At 32.0% G+C, this 15,000-nt stretch overlaps 1 protein-coding gene across 7 annotated transcripts in view; it reads left to right on the plus strand.

Annotated features, from left to right (window-relative positions):
• Nucleotides 1-15,000, plus strand: part of LOC124428086 (nuclear pore complex protein DDB_G0274915-like) — a 54,537-nt gene that overhangs the window by 39,421 nt on the left and 116 nt on the right. For 5 of the 7 annotated variants that reach the window (XM_046971702.1, XM_046971706.1, XM_046971704.1 and 2 more), the window contains 5 exons: nt 573-775; nt 5,030-5,278; nt 11,559-11,766; nt 12,875-13,009; nt 13,795-15,000. The exon at nt 13,795-15,000 is cut by the window's right edge and continues 116 nt beyond it. In XM_046971702.1, the coding sequence (XP_046827658.1) occupies nt 573-775; nt 5,030-5,278; nt 11,559-11,766; nt 12,875-13,009; nt 13,795-14,251 (1,252 nt within the window). In that variant the 3' untranslated portion in view covers nt 14,252-15,000. The remainder of the gene's footprint in view (nt 1-572; nt 776-5,029; nt 5,279-11,558; nt 11,767-12,874; nt 13,010-13,794) is intronic. The other 2 variants (XM_046971703.1, XM_046971708.1) reach the window with 2 other exon arrangements.

Consider the following 15,000-nt stretch of genomic DNA (forward strand, 5'->3'; position numbering starts at 1 on the left):
AATAAATGCAATATATCATAATGAAACGAGTCCGAGAGTTCTTCCAAGTGGCTTGAAAGTTTCTAAATGCTTAGTAATTTTTACAATTTGAAAGATACAAAAAGGAGGAAAAAATATAATATAAAATAGAAAATACAGTAACGAGATAATCAGCCTAAAGAAAGTTCTCTCTCTCTCTCTCTCTCTCTCTCTCTCTCTCTCTCTCTCGAGATGGATAGAGAAATTAATTGGTTCTTTTTTTTTTTTTTCCTTTTTTCGTTAATCATCATAAGAATTTTTAGCGTCACCCTGTATATAAATATGTAATGTATGCGTTATATGTTCTTTTTTTTTATTTTTTATTTTTTATTTTTTATTTATTTATTGTTTTCTTTTTTTTTTTTTTTTTTTAATTTATTTTTTATAAAAGATTATTACGATTTATCTCGACTCCGAGAAAAACAGTCAGATTACCGAGATTTTTTTTTCTTTTTTTTTTTTTCTCTCCATAAATACGTATTTGATGGTTAGATCGTGTTAGATTTTTTATGACCATTATAATAAATTGAGTATATTTTCTCACGTGATTTTAGACCCGGCGCAATGGCGACCGAAGAGGGGATGCTGAGTGGTGGTTTCGGCTCGAAATTGAAGTGCCCAACCCCGATTTCACGTTTGAGAGTGGAAAAGATCGAGGGTGGTCTAATGGTTGCCGGGGTTGTAATAGCAGCGAACTGCCAGATTGCTCTTCCGGCATTTGGATTTCTTTTCATGCTCGTCGGCGCTGTTCTCACTGGTATGTATATTATTACAATGTTTCATTTTAAACCATCTTCTTATATCTTTTTATTTTTTTCATTTTTATTTACTTATTTAATTATTCATTCATTCATTCATTCATTCATTCATTTCTTTTTCTCTCTTTTTTTTTTCTTTTTTTTTTTTTACGACTAATTTGAAGAATATTATAAAGGACAATTCGCGAAAAGTTCCTAGACGGGACGAAAATTACTAGACAATCGTGTACATTTTTCGATGTTAATTATTTTTTTCTGTCCTTCGTTTTTTGTGCAGATTGAAATTTTCTTCTGCTTTTTTTTTTTTTTCTTTTTGTTTTTTTTTTTTTTTTTTTTTTTTTTTTTTTTTTTTTTTTAATTCACTTAAATAGAAACTTTCGATTCAATCGATAAATAAAGTTTTGATAAATTCGACGATTAAATGTATCATTCTTTATGATTTGATCGTACAATTGTATCGTATTAATTCTAAATCACTTTGGTTTGTTTTCATATACATACACACACACACACACACACACACAATATATATATATATATATATATATATATTCATGTACAAGATCGTTCGAGCGTTCAGAATGTTAAGTGAAAAATGAAAATGAATTGGTTCTTTTATTCTATCTTTTTCTTCTTTCTTTTTTCTTTTTTTTTTTTTCTTTCTTTCTTTTCTTCAATGCATTTGATATTTGGAACGTATATACATCTCGACGAATCGATTAAATTTAGATATAGCAACGTAACAATATGTACTATTATTTATATTTTTCATGATAGATAAGAGATTATTTCGCTATTGGTTATTGTCATTGCCTGTCACGAACATTGCCTGATATCGAAGGACAGCTATTATTTATTCCCGGATATTATTGATCGAATAATACGCATTATCACAATCGCGATATCCAATATTTGATAGAAAATAAATAAACAAACAAACAAACAAATAAATAAATAATTTCAACGAATTCATTTACATTTATTCAATTCCAAAAGATGTTCAATCGATTTCATTTATTAATACATTTTTTGATTTGGGGAGGGGGAAATAACAAATGGGGAAAAAAAGAGAAATATAAAAATTGATAAGAAAACAAATCGATTCGCAAATTCGTGTAATTTTAGATCGATTATGAAAATAATAATGTACGAAGGAAAGTTTTTAAATGAGTCAAAAATTGTTTCTCATTCGATGATCATTCATTTTTGAATAACTTTTTTTTTTTTTTTTTTTAACGTCGATATTTTCTTTCTTCTCTCTTCTTTCTTTTATTTCTTTTTTTTTTTTCCTTTTTATGGATCTTAAAAGAACAGAAAGCTATATAATCTAGTAAAAAGTACAAGTTTGAGTGGTAGTCTCTAGAGAGAGAGAGAGAGAGAGACAGAAAAAGTGTGTCACGAAATGGAATAATTGATTTTTGATACGAGTTTAGAAACTTTTAATACCATATATATATATATGTAGGGACTATATATAGGGACTTTCGGCCTGTTCTAGATAGAAAATCGCGCATGGACATGAATCAAGTTTAATCCAGATCGGAGAGTCTCTATCGAACTCGACTTAGCCATATTCATTTATACACATACATATATATATATATATATATATATATATATATATATATATATATACGTATAAATGTGTGTATGTGTGTGTATGTATAGATAAGCTTTCGTTATAGAAGCATTAAGTATATCGGATGCTACTTTAGAGAGGGATATACATATAATATGGCTTCATAGTAGAAATAAATAATCCGTTTGTACAGTGTTAATGTGTGTGTGTGTGTGTGTGTGTGTGTGTGTGTGTGTGTGTGTTAGGTGTGTAGGTGTGTAGGTGTGTAGGTGTGTAGGAAAGGGTTTACAAAGGGCTTCCTACCCGATAGTAATGCGTAATATACATATATCATCGAACTTTTATATATATATATATATATATATATATATATGTATGTATGTATGTATGTATGTATGTATGTATGTAAATTACAGCATTGATCCGCTTTCTGCTTGAGTTTGTCAGTTTGGATTGAATCACGTGCCATCGTCACACGTTTCCACAGTTTGCATTACGTACGTAACTCTATTGTATTATCAACGAATAGAAATAGATACCGAGTAACTCTTTATTTCTCTTGGTTATTCGTCTAGTTCTTTTTTTTTTTCTTTTTTTTCTTTTTGCACTTTACGCGCAAACGTTCGAAGAAGATATACGGGAAAAGAAATAAAAATGTTCTGACCATTTTCTTTTTTCTTTCTTTTCTTTCTCTTTTTCTTTTTCTTTTATTTTTTTTTCTTCCTGTTGTTTGTTCTCTCTCTCTCTCTCTCTCTCTCTCTCTCTCTCTCTCCGTCTTCGGTTTTATTCTCTTTTTTTTCTTTTTTTTTTCTTTCTTTTTTCTTTTTTTTTAATCGTTTGTAAACGTTCTAAGAAAAGATGGCGAGGAGAAAATTGAAAATCTTTCTTTCGCCGTACTTTTTTCTTCCATTTCTTGTACTTTTTCAATTAATCTTTAAACATTAAAGAATAAAGAAGAAAGATCGCTAGAAGAAACGAAGACGTTTTCGGCGTCCATTTTTTCTTTCTTCTTTCCCTCTTTTTTACGCCCTCTTTCCTTAATTTTTTTAATCGTTTGAAACATCATAAAAGAAGAGAGGAACGTGGAAACGTTTCTTTTCAATCCTTTTTTTCTGTTCTTTTTTCTTTCTTTTCTTTTTTTCTTTTCTTTTTAAATCCTTTCAAACTCCTTTTCGCATTCTCACAGAGCAAGAGCGATCGCCGAGAGAGAAACCAAAAATGGCGGTCGCTCGTTTCGTAGAAGCGCGCGCGCTCGCGAAGAGAGGAAAGAAAAAGAAAAGGAAAAAGTAAAAGAAAAAGAAAAAAAAGAAAAAAATAGGGGGGGGAGGGAAAGGAGAAAACAAAACAAAAATGGCGGTCATCGGAGAAGATACCGCGACTTGAAGGAGTACATTGACCCTAGCAACAGAGTTGCTTCAACTTTGGCTGTAGGATAGATAGAAGAAAAAGGGTTGTGTTCTTCCCCTCCCCCTCCTCTCTCCTTCTCCCTCTCTTTCCTCCTCTCTTTTCCCTCTCTTTCTCTCTACCTATCTCTATCTCTGGTCGCAATACAGCTGGTCGTTTTATATCGCTGTCGTTGTTGTTGTTGTTGTCGTCGTCGTCGTCGTCGTCGTCGTCGTCGTCGTTTGGTACGCTTCGGGATATGGTCCTCATTTTGTTCCGTTGTTTCTTGCCAGTCGATTTATCAAAACCGGCTTCTCCTTCCATCTTTTTTTCCCTCCCTCCCTCCCTCTCTCTTTCTCTCTCTCCTTCTCTTTTTTTCTCACACTCTCACTATATATATATATATATATATATATATATATATATATATATATATCAAACACTGTTTTCTTGAGTGCTCAAAAGACCGGTCCTGCTATACCACTGCAATTTTTTTTTTGAATCTCTCTTTGTCTCTCTCTCTCTCTCTCTCTCTGTTTCTCTCTTTCTCCATATTCATGTAAGCGTGCGTCTATGTGTATATATATATATATATGTATATGTATATGTATATGTATATGTATATGTATATGTATATGTATATGTATATGTATTGGGTGAGTGAGTGAGAGGATATAGAGCAGGAGGAAGGGAGTATAAAAGTGTATTTCACATGACTTCATTTATATCTTATCTCTATTACGTTCATGCGATTGTTATAATCGGTGATAGTGTACGAATGGTTTCTTTGAATGATATTAAAAATCAATTATTATTCCAGTCTAATTCTTTTAATTTAAATATCTTTCTTTTCTTTTTCCTTTTTTTTCTTTTTCTTTTTTTATTTTTCTTTTTCTTCCTCCCCCATCCTTTCCACCTCCACCTCCCCACCGTTTTCTACGGAATCGTAAAACTACAAGACTGGAAATAATTCTTTTAACAATTCGACGTAGAAGAAGAAAAAGAAAGAAAAACAATTTGTATTTGTTTATTTATTTATTTATTTATTTATTTATTTATTTATTTATTTATTTATCTATCTATACCTTTACCTGGATCATTCTATTTGATTGGACTTATATTTTATTATTATTATTATTATTATTATTATTATTATTATTATTATTATTATTACTATTATTATTGTTGTTGTTGTTATTGTTGTTGTTATTGTTGTTGTCGTTGTTGTTATCGTTGTTGTTGTTGTTATTGTTATTTATATTTTCTTTTTTCTTTTTTTTTCTTCTTTCAGCCGCTTCGTATCGTGGCCCCGGCGAAGACGAGGATAAGGACTCGTATGCAGCTCGTATAGCATTCACCGGAAATTCACGTATACTCGGCCCGATATGTATCGTCGTTGGTGCCCTTATGCTTGCCCTAGGTATACTACTATGCATGCTTACGAGACGTGCGAGAAGAAGGGAACGCAGAGTTGGCTTCCACTGTCCCTTACACGGGGATTTCTACCCTCTCAGTCCGGTTCAAAGTGTCAAGATGCTTGGTAAGATTCATTTACGATAAGATTATTACTTTATATAATTACATTGCCTTCTTTTTTGTTTTCCCTTTTTTCATTCTGTCTTTCTTTCTTCTTTTTTTCTTTTTTTTTCTTTTCTTTTCTTTTTTCTTTTTTTTTTTTTTTTGTGTTCGGTTTTCTGACATGCACAAAGATAAACATTAATTGGAAGCATTGTACAGAAGTCGTTCCATTAATTTAAACGATTGTTATCATTGTAAACCGACGTTGAAATCAACCGACCATCGTATCTTCTAAATTTATCTTTTTGCATTGATATTACGCGATATACATATGCATATATTTATGTATGTATGCATGTATGTATATATATATATAGATCAGTTGTGATGGTCTCTTCATGCAACAGGTCAGCGTTCTCAGTTCGTTTTATAATGTAAAAGTTCCCTTTTTAATACGCAGTTAAGGTAGAAACGCGAACGACTATTTTGACCCACTTTCCCATCGTGTTTCTTTCATCGTTTCTGACAAACTTCACACACACGCACACGCACACGCATACGCATTTATATATATATATATATAAAGAGAGAGAGAGAAAGAGAAAGAAAGGTAGATAGAGAACCGTACTGCCCTACGTTCTGTAATTATTTTTTCTCACGATCGTACATCTACAATTCGTAATCATTTTCTCTCTCTCTCTCTCTCTCTCTCTCTCTCTTTCTTTTATGTATCTATCTATCTATCTTTCTTCCTTTTTCATTTATTTCACTTAGAATCTAATCTGATTTCAAACTAATTAACTAGATTAAAAAAAAAAAAAAAAAGAAAAAAAAAAGAAAGAGAAAGAAAAAAAAGGAAAAAAAAAAGAAAAAAGGAAAGAAGGAAACATAATGAGAAAATATCTTATACATTGAACTATAGCCAATTGATCAATTTTATTCAATGAATTCTTTACTTGGAGATTTAACTGATTCTCTTTTTTTCTTGTATAATTCCTTTTCTTTATTTTTTTTTTTTTTTTTTTTTTTTTTCATTTCCTTTTTGCAAATCAGGAGAATCATTCTAATGGAGAATAATTAGAGAAGAGAGAGAGAGAGAGAGAGAATAGACAAGTCGCTTATCGACATGGCCGCATATATATACTATATATCGGCTTGCTGGTAACGCTCTAGTTTGTGCCAATTGGTCCGAATTCAGGACGTGGCTTGGTTGCTTCTATCCGAGGGTAGCTAACTGAATTGTCGGTATTCAGGCTAATACGAGTCTATCAAATTATTCCCCGACACTGCATCTCTCTCTCTCTCTCTCTCTCTCTCTCTCTCTCTCTCATTTCTTACCTTGTTTATTCGAATTTAACAACCGAGGAAGAAGATCCTCTTTCTTCACTTAATCTTATTTTCTTCGTAAGTTTTTCACAACAATGCAGAAACAAACAAATAAATAAGCAAAAGAGCTACTAATATCTTGTAAGTTTATTTATTTGTTTATTTATTTATTTATTTATTTATTTATTTATTTATTTATTTATCTATCTATCTCTCTTTTTCTTTTTCTCTTCAAATAATCTGCTTTATCGACCGTTCAAAATGGCGGAGTATTTTTTAAGAACAGTTTCTCATTTTTTCCACGAAATAAGATAAGAACATAAAGAATAGACAAATAGATAGATAAGTTATATAATATCGTGGTATCTGTTTTATCTTTGATGCAAAATGAAGAATGTTTTAGAGTTGCGTAAATGAATCGTTTTTTCGAAAGAACGAGAAAAAATATATATATTTAAAAAAAGATCTCTTTCGTCGATCATTCAAACTTCTCGAACGTTTTTCGTGTTTTGTCTTTCTTCCGCCGCCGCCGCCGCCCCCCTCTTCCTCTCCTCAAAAATTAAAAAAAAAACAAAAAAAAAAGAATAAAAAAAGCCGATAAAAACGAGAGAACAAATTTCTTATATAATCTCACTTTTTAATTTTTTTTTTTTATTTTTTTGAACGATATGTATTATCGACGAGTCAAAATAATAATTGTTTTGAAGTTACGCAGACTCGATCGATAAAGAAGAAAAAAAAAAGATTATCCCACACATTGTCTGAAGCAATGAAAGAGTATGACAGTCTCCTTTTTGTTAGATTAAAGGAAAGATATATATATATATATAAGGAAAAAAAGAAAGAAAAGAAAAAGTAAAATAAGAAACAATGGACAAAAGTGTCTGGGTACGTTTTGTTGTGTGAGAGAGAAAGAGAGAGAGAGAGAGAAAGAGAGAGATTGAGAGAGAGAAAAAAAAGAAAGAAAGAAAGGAAGAAAAAGAAAGCTAATGGTTACGAGTTCGTCTTTAAATTTGGCCTTCCGGGGATGGATCGTTTTCCATACCTTTTGTAGATACCACTTTCCCCCCGTCCCTCTTTCACTCTTCGCCGTTTTTTACTCCCTCCACCCTTCCCTTCCACTCTATCTCTCTCAGTTTCTCTTGAACCAGCACCTTGATCTTCTCTTACTTTTTCTTTCATTCTTTCTCTCTCTCGCTCTCTCTCTCTCTCTCTCTCTCTCTCTCGCTCTCACTCTCTCCCCCTATAATTTTCTACATGCAAGTGGCATAGCATTGTGTATGAGATCGTCCATACTCTGTTGCTAACACGCATACATAGCAATTGAGAGAGTAGTATAGTATGGACTCTTAAGGGAGAGAGCTCTCAAGGACGAGTTTGTCGTCGCTTCAAAACGAGGGAGACGACGACGAAGACGAAGACGACGACGACGACGACGACAACGACATCTTTTTCTTCTTATTCTTATTTTTATTCTATGTCTTTTTCTTTTTCCCAGCTGCAAAATTTCTCACCGTTTCTATCTCTTTCCCTTTCTATCTCTCTCACATCTTCCTCCTCTTTCATCCTCCCTCTTATCACGGAATTGTATTTCCGGTGGTCGCCATTAAAAGCATAAAAAGGACCCGATAAAAATGGTGAGACGGTAGAAATAAAGTGAGTGAATAAGTATGTACGTATAAATGTATGTATGTATGTATGTATTTTAAATTGTAGAAGAAAAAAAAAAATGAAAGAAGAGAAAAGATAAGAAATAATTTCCTAAGATGGAACAACATTGCTAAAAGGGAAAAAATGTATGTATGAATGTATGTATGTATGTATGTATGTATATTGTATGTATCTACATACATATTGTACATATAAGTTTCTTAATATATAGAGCTTGATAAGATCTGATGATAACATATGAAATTTTTATTCTTCATTCTTTTTCACTTTTTTTTTTCCTCTTGTCTTTTCTTTTCTTTCTATTATTCTTAGGGTGATCGGTAGAGTGAGAGGGAGAGAGGGGGGGGAGCACAGGACAAACTCTTATTATAATATTGTTTCGATCGATCATGAATCGATAATCGTGTAAACATTTTTTTTTATCAACGAAGTTATCAAAAAAATTCTCGCCATTAGTCCGCCATATTGTTTTAATTGTTATACAATTGATATGCTATTGAAACGTTTTACAGATAAATTATTTTATCCCTTTTTATCGCTCAATAATAAAAAAGGAGAGAATGTAATTCATTGTTTGGATAAAGAAGAAGAAAAAAAAGGAAAGAAAGAAAAAAGAAAATATTTTCTTAAGATGTCAATTATCCAACTATATTACGACCTTGATCTCTCTCTCTCTCTCTCTCTATACATATATATATACATATATCGCTCTCTATCGTCATATAAAAATTCGAAATTATAACTAAGTGTAAACGTCTGATATATATAATGATGCCCAACGACAACGACGACGACGACGACGATGACGACAAATTATACTTATTGCGAATACGAAATAAACGTTTTACTTATCGTCGATTTTTACGTAATTATAATAAGTGCCTCTTCGTTATAATATACAAGTATAGATACACACATATGATTATATACATCTATACAATGGAATAAAACATTTCATTAAAATATCTGATCACTCACAATGTTGATCATCATCAAGACAGGCATACATACGCGCGTTAGAATGTTTCTCACGATTTATCGTATCGTTTTTTTGTCATTACAAATAGTACGTACAAATAGTACCAGGTGATGGATGCATAACAAAACTTATACGATGAGTTATGTCATATGTATAGTTACATTAATTAGTTGCTAGTTTTTTCTTTTTTCTTTTTTTCTTTTCTTTTTTCTTTTTTTTTTTTTTTTCTTCCCCAATAGATCGAAATTAACGTGTCAATTATTATAAATTGTGATCTAAATGTGTTGTTCCACTAAGTGATATTAAAAATCAGTAATAAACTTTACGAAACTTTTTAAGTTTTGCATTAATAATTAATATCTGCAAATTTTACAATGTGAATAATATAGAAATGATATTTAAAAAAAAAAAAGAAAAAAAAAAAGTCTTGAGAAGAAGAACAATTGATTTTTAAAATCAATTAGAAACTTTTTCTCTCCATCCACCCAGCACCACCACCACCACCTAGGAAAACTTTTGTTTGATCCATTCCTTGTATTTTATATACATATATGACAAATTTTAATATATTTTTTGTTATACCAAAAGCATTGAAGTGTGTGAATGTTTTTAAATGAATTCAATATTAAAAAAAAAAAAAAAAAAAAAAAAAAACCAAAAAAAAAAGAAAGATAGAAAGAAAGAAAAAAGTTACGTTTGAGAATGATGAATATTTGAGAAAGATATAAAAATAGACAGAGAGAGAGAGAGAGAGAGAGAGAGAGAGAGAGAGAGAGATAGAGAGATAGAAATAGAAAGAAGTAATTTTAATCGTGACATCTTTTAGTTCGGTAAACTACAACGAGAGAAGGACGAAAGGATTCGCGAACGTCAAAGTACGCTCTCGTACTCAGAAACAAACTGGGTCAACTCAACCACCCTTCGAGGTCTATGACATCTGTTGCCCTCGATCCACAACCCCTTCCGTTTCATCCCTCAACTTCTATCCCCCAAACCCTATTCCCTATCTCCCATATCTTCATACTGGTCCACTCTCAAATCCCCTTTACACCCCTTTTTCCTACTCTTCGAAGAGGAGATGCCGGAAACTCAACTAACGTCATTAAGATGTCTTTTTCGTCGAAGTGTATAAAGAACGTGGGTGATAATGGAGGTTATAAGAGATCACCCTCTGAAAAAGAATAAAAATAAGTTTTCGTATATATATATATATATATTTTTTTTTTTTTTTTCAAAGATAATATTTCTACTAAATGAAAGATTCCAAATATGTTTTTTTTTATTTATTTTTTTTTTTTTTTTAACGTCAAAGAAGATGTTCATTTCTGAAGCTTATTTTGTTGGGTCGGCCGCCATTATTGTAACATCTCTTTATTATTTAAAATGTAACGTATGAATTTTCATGATTTTCAATTGTTATCGAATTGACGACAATTAGTTCGAAGTGGAAGTACTTGTTTTGCTCTATATAAAAAGAAAAGGAAAAAAGAAAAAAAAGAAAAGAAAAAAAATCTTCATCCTGAAATCTTTAATATCTTTCTTAGAAAGATATTAGATATTATCAGACCTGGTCCTTCTTTTTTTTCTCTCTCTCTCTCACTCTCTCTTTCTTTTTCCCTCCCTCCCTCCCTCCCTTCCTCCCTCCCCTTTTTTTTTTCTTTTTTTACTTCTCACAGCGGGACCATTGTTCAACTATCTTTTTTCCTCACAGATTTAATCTCAGCCATTGTCTATCTCTTTCATTCTTGAATTATCTCTTCCTGAGGATCGTTAAGATGTGTCTATCTTTGAAAGATGTCGAGGCTTTCGTTTAATCCCTTTGAGTGGAAATGACAAGTTCCGTTTGCATGAATTCACAATACCAGAACCGATTTATATCGGTGGTTCTATATACGACAGTATAATTTGTCGAGTATTTAATCGCCACTCAACTTGTTCAATATTTATTTATGTTTTTTTTTTCTTTTTTTTTTTTCTTTTTTTTTTTTTTCTTTTATTTTTTTTTCTTTTTTTATCGATTTGCAAACTGTACACTCGATGTGGGCAAATTATCAAGGTTTTATTTGTACAATTCATTGACAATTGTAATATTAATATTAATATAATCCCATGAAAATAGATTTGCTTTAAAATTGATTGATTTAGATTCGAACGATTAAAAATTTCGTGAGCTTATGAATATCCTCATATTTTTGTATGAAATCATTATGGACAATTTGTTACATTAATTTTCTTCCCGTTCTTCTTCCATATTGTTTTTATTATAGTCGAATCAATATCATCTTTCAATAATAGTATATATCTCGCGTTATTCTTATTATTTCAGGTGTCTCAGGGAAAAGTGCCAGCGGATGGCCAAGGATACCCTGTTTGAAAAGTCGTACGATGAGTAAGGCCGGTGCAAATGGTTCACACGTTGGTCCACCCCAATGTCCGCATTCTGTATTAAGCAGCACAAGAAGTTCAGTGAGCAGTTCACCTTTGAGTCCTTGCCCTACGCCGATGCCGTTCCTCGTCACTTCCGGTTCCGTCAGGTAAACCAAATCATTTTCATTGTTTCAGAACAATTCGGACTTTTTCTGAATTAAGAAAAAAAGAAAAAAGAAAAGGAGAAAAGGAAGAAGAAAAAGAAGAAACAAAAAACAAGTCGATCATTATTTCGTCCCAGTTTTCACTTGAATTTTACTTGAACAAATTCTAATGATTTAAGCATTTTCAACGATGACAAAAAATTTAATCAATTCCGAACGATATTTAATAATGTTATTAATATCTGTTATGTGTATATATATATATATATAAGTGTATATATAAGGATAATGAATATACGAACAAATGTTACTATGTTCAATATCAAAATGATATCAGTGTAGCTCGTAGAGAAAGAGAAAAACCGAGTGTTCGAAAAATATCTAACCCTCTGATTAGATTCATAATTGATAAGATTCTATATCCGGCGAAAGAAAGATCATCAAAACAGATATTATTGTCTGTAAAGCTAACTCCAACTAACTCGAACTCCTTCACCTTTTCTATTTCCTTCTCTTCTTCTTTTTTCTGAGAGATAACAATAATAGTAGGAACATCCTAATTTTGTAGTTACCCTACCTCGAGCCATATAATTCTTATATAAATCCACGATCGATTTTCAATTCTGTTATATTCCTTTTATTATATCTATCTATCTATCTATCTATCTATCTATCTATCTATATCTATCTTTTGCGTCGTACCAAAAGATATTATGTCCTATGAAATATTGAACATAAAGCTTTTCGACTTCCACGAAGAAATTCGTTTCCGATAGAAAATTGAAAATATATATATATTTCAATGATTGATTTCCAACAAATTTTACCTTCTTCGATTGATAATTCAAAGTCTGCCAATTTTACAAACTAGGCTTGTAATTTTACGATCTGAAACGAAAAAGAAAAAAGAAAAGAAAAGAAATAAAACAATCCAGCAGGATTTCGAAAAAAAAAAAAGTAATTCATTTTTTATATCATTTAAGAACATATGACTCATTTAGGGACATTTGGACTCGCCTAGGGTCTTTCTAGGGTTTGTATTTTAAGAAAGTAAAAAATTAAAAATTGCTGTTTAGAACGATCATTGATTAATTCAAGTAACGTGTTTCAGCAGTGGCATGGTGCAAAATGTTGGAGCCAATTTGTCACCAGATCAAACATTTGGATCAATTAGATCACTTTCAGTTACAAGAGAAGTCGCAAGTTTTCCGTTGTCACGGACACCCACACCACCTCCTCAACATAGGTAGGCATGATGATCCAGTTATTTTTATTATTTATTTTGTGTGTGTGTGTGTGTGTGTGTCATCGTAATGAAACGTTCATTATTTTCATTGGAAAAGTAATCATTTCTATGTATTCTTTTCTTTTTTTTTCCTTTTTTTAATTTTCCTTTTTCACTTCAAAATACGTTCACATATTTCTACAATATTATACATTTCTTAATGTGAATATGTCGAATGTATTTAATTAAACGTATATATGTATCAGTGATTTTCAAACAATCGTTTGAGAATCTCTGAACCGTATAAATTCAATTAACCTTTATACAATAATATTATACATTTGTTATATAAATATGTCAACAGGTATGTTTAAACATATGTTTAAATGCCTTTCATCCGATTGGTTGAGAAACACTGAACCGTATAAAAGCAATCAACCTTTATACCGTCATTGACAAATTTGCATCTGTGTATAATAAAGTAGTTGTCACAACCTTTTCAAATTGGTAATGCATACTTAATAAATTCGTCAATCGAGAATCACTGAACTGTATAAAGGCAATTAAAAACATTTATAGCACTGTATAACTTCCAAGTCACTTACTTAAATATATATATATATATATATATATATATATATATATATATATATATATATATATATATATTAAAAAGAAAAGAAATTTCGTATTGTCGAAGTAAAAATTTGTAACAGCAACAAATATAAATTTTATTTATATATATATATTTATTTATATATATATATATATATATATATATAACAAACGATAATATGTATGTGCAGGCCGTCGTTGTTGCAACCGAACAACGATGATCTCGTCATTGGAGTTGGTAGTCCATTGAGAGAGGCCTCACCTAGACCGGAAGTGCGTGTTGTGGCACCAGCCCATCGACCTCCATCCGGGCTTATTGCACATCAACCAATGACAGCAAACAACCTCGTGTCACCTAGTATGACGAATTTAACGACGATGACGACGACGACAACAACGACGATAATGATGATGACAACGACAACATCGACGACATCGCCAATTACTACAATGACCGGTTCTAAGGCGTCCTCGTTGCCGCCATCGTCGTCATCATCATCGTCGTCGTCGTCGTCATCATCGTCGTCGTCGTCATCGATTACGAGTACGATTGCGAGTGCGAAGATGAGGACGACGACGACAGGAACGACAGCTACGACGAATCGTAAGTCGGTGAGCATATTACTTCCGGAACACACAAGTGGATGACCCCAACAACATGGCTTCGTGCACCGCTGCGACGACGATCCCCTTCCAATTTAAGACATTTAATGAAGGGTTTAGCTTTAAACGAAAAAAAAAAAAAGGAGAAAGATGGGGTAAAGGGGATGGGAAGAGGGAATGAGGTAGGATGGGGAGGGAGTCACGAAGAGAAAAGAGAATAATGAACCCAGACTTTTCTTTCTCTCTCTCTCTCTCTTTCTCTATTTCTATCTATCTGTGTATCTATCTATCTATCTATCTATCTGTCTCTTTCTCTCCTTAAGACTTATTCTTTTCAACTCCTACATACTTGTACTCCTACGTTTGCAATTATCAGGACAGAGAGAGAGAGAGAGAGAGAGAGAGAGAGAGAGAAAGGGAGAGAGAGAGAAAGAAAAAATCTATCATATAGCTACCTACGCTCCTGTGTTCCCAATATATAAAAAGAAAAGAAGACAAAGAGAAAAAGAGAGAAAGAGAGAGAAAGAGAGAAACAAAGAAATCCATTCCGAGCTCTAATTCTGAACTCCAAAAGTCTAGAAAGAGAGGGAGAGAGAGAGAGAGAGAGATAAAGTGAGAGAAAGAGAGAAAGACATGATTGAGGATGAAAATGTGTGAAAATTAAAAGATGGAGACAGAGAGAAAGGAAGAGAGAGAGGGAAAGCAAGAAAGAGGGAAAAGAGATCAATTTAATCAAAGAGAGTGAAAGAGTGAGAGAAAGAGAGAACGAAGCAATCGTGCTGTCAATGAAACTG

This window comes from Vespa crabro, chromosome 11 (assembly GCF_910589235.1).
Source record: "Vespa crabro chromosome 11, iyVesCrab1.2, whole genome shotgun sequence".
Classification (NCBI taxonomy): domain Eukaryota; kingdom Metazoa; phylum Arthropoda; class Insecta; order Hymenoptera; family Vespidae; genus Vespa; species Vespa crabro.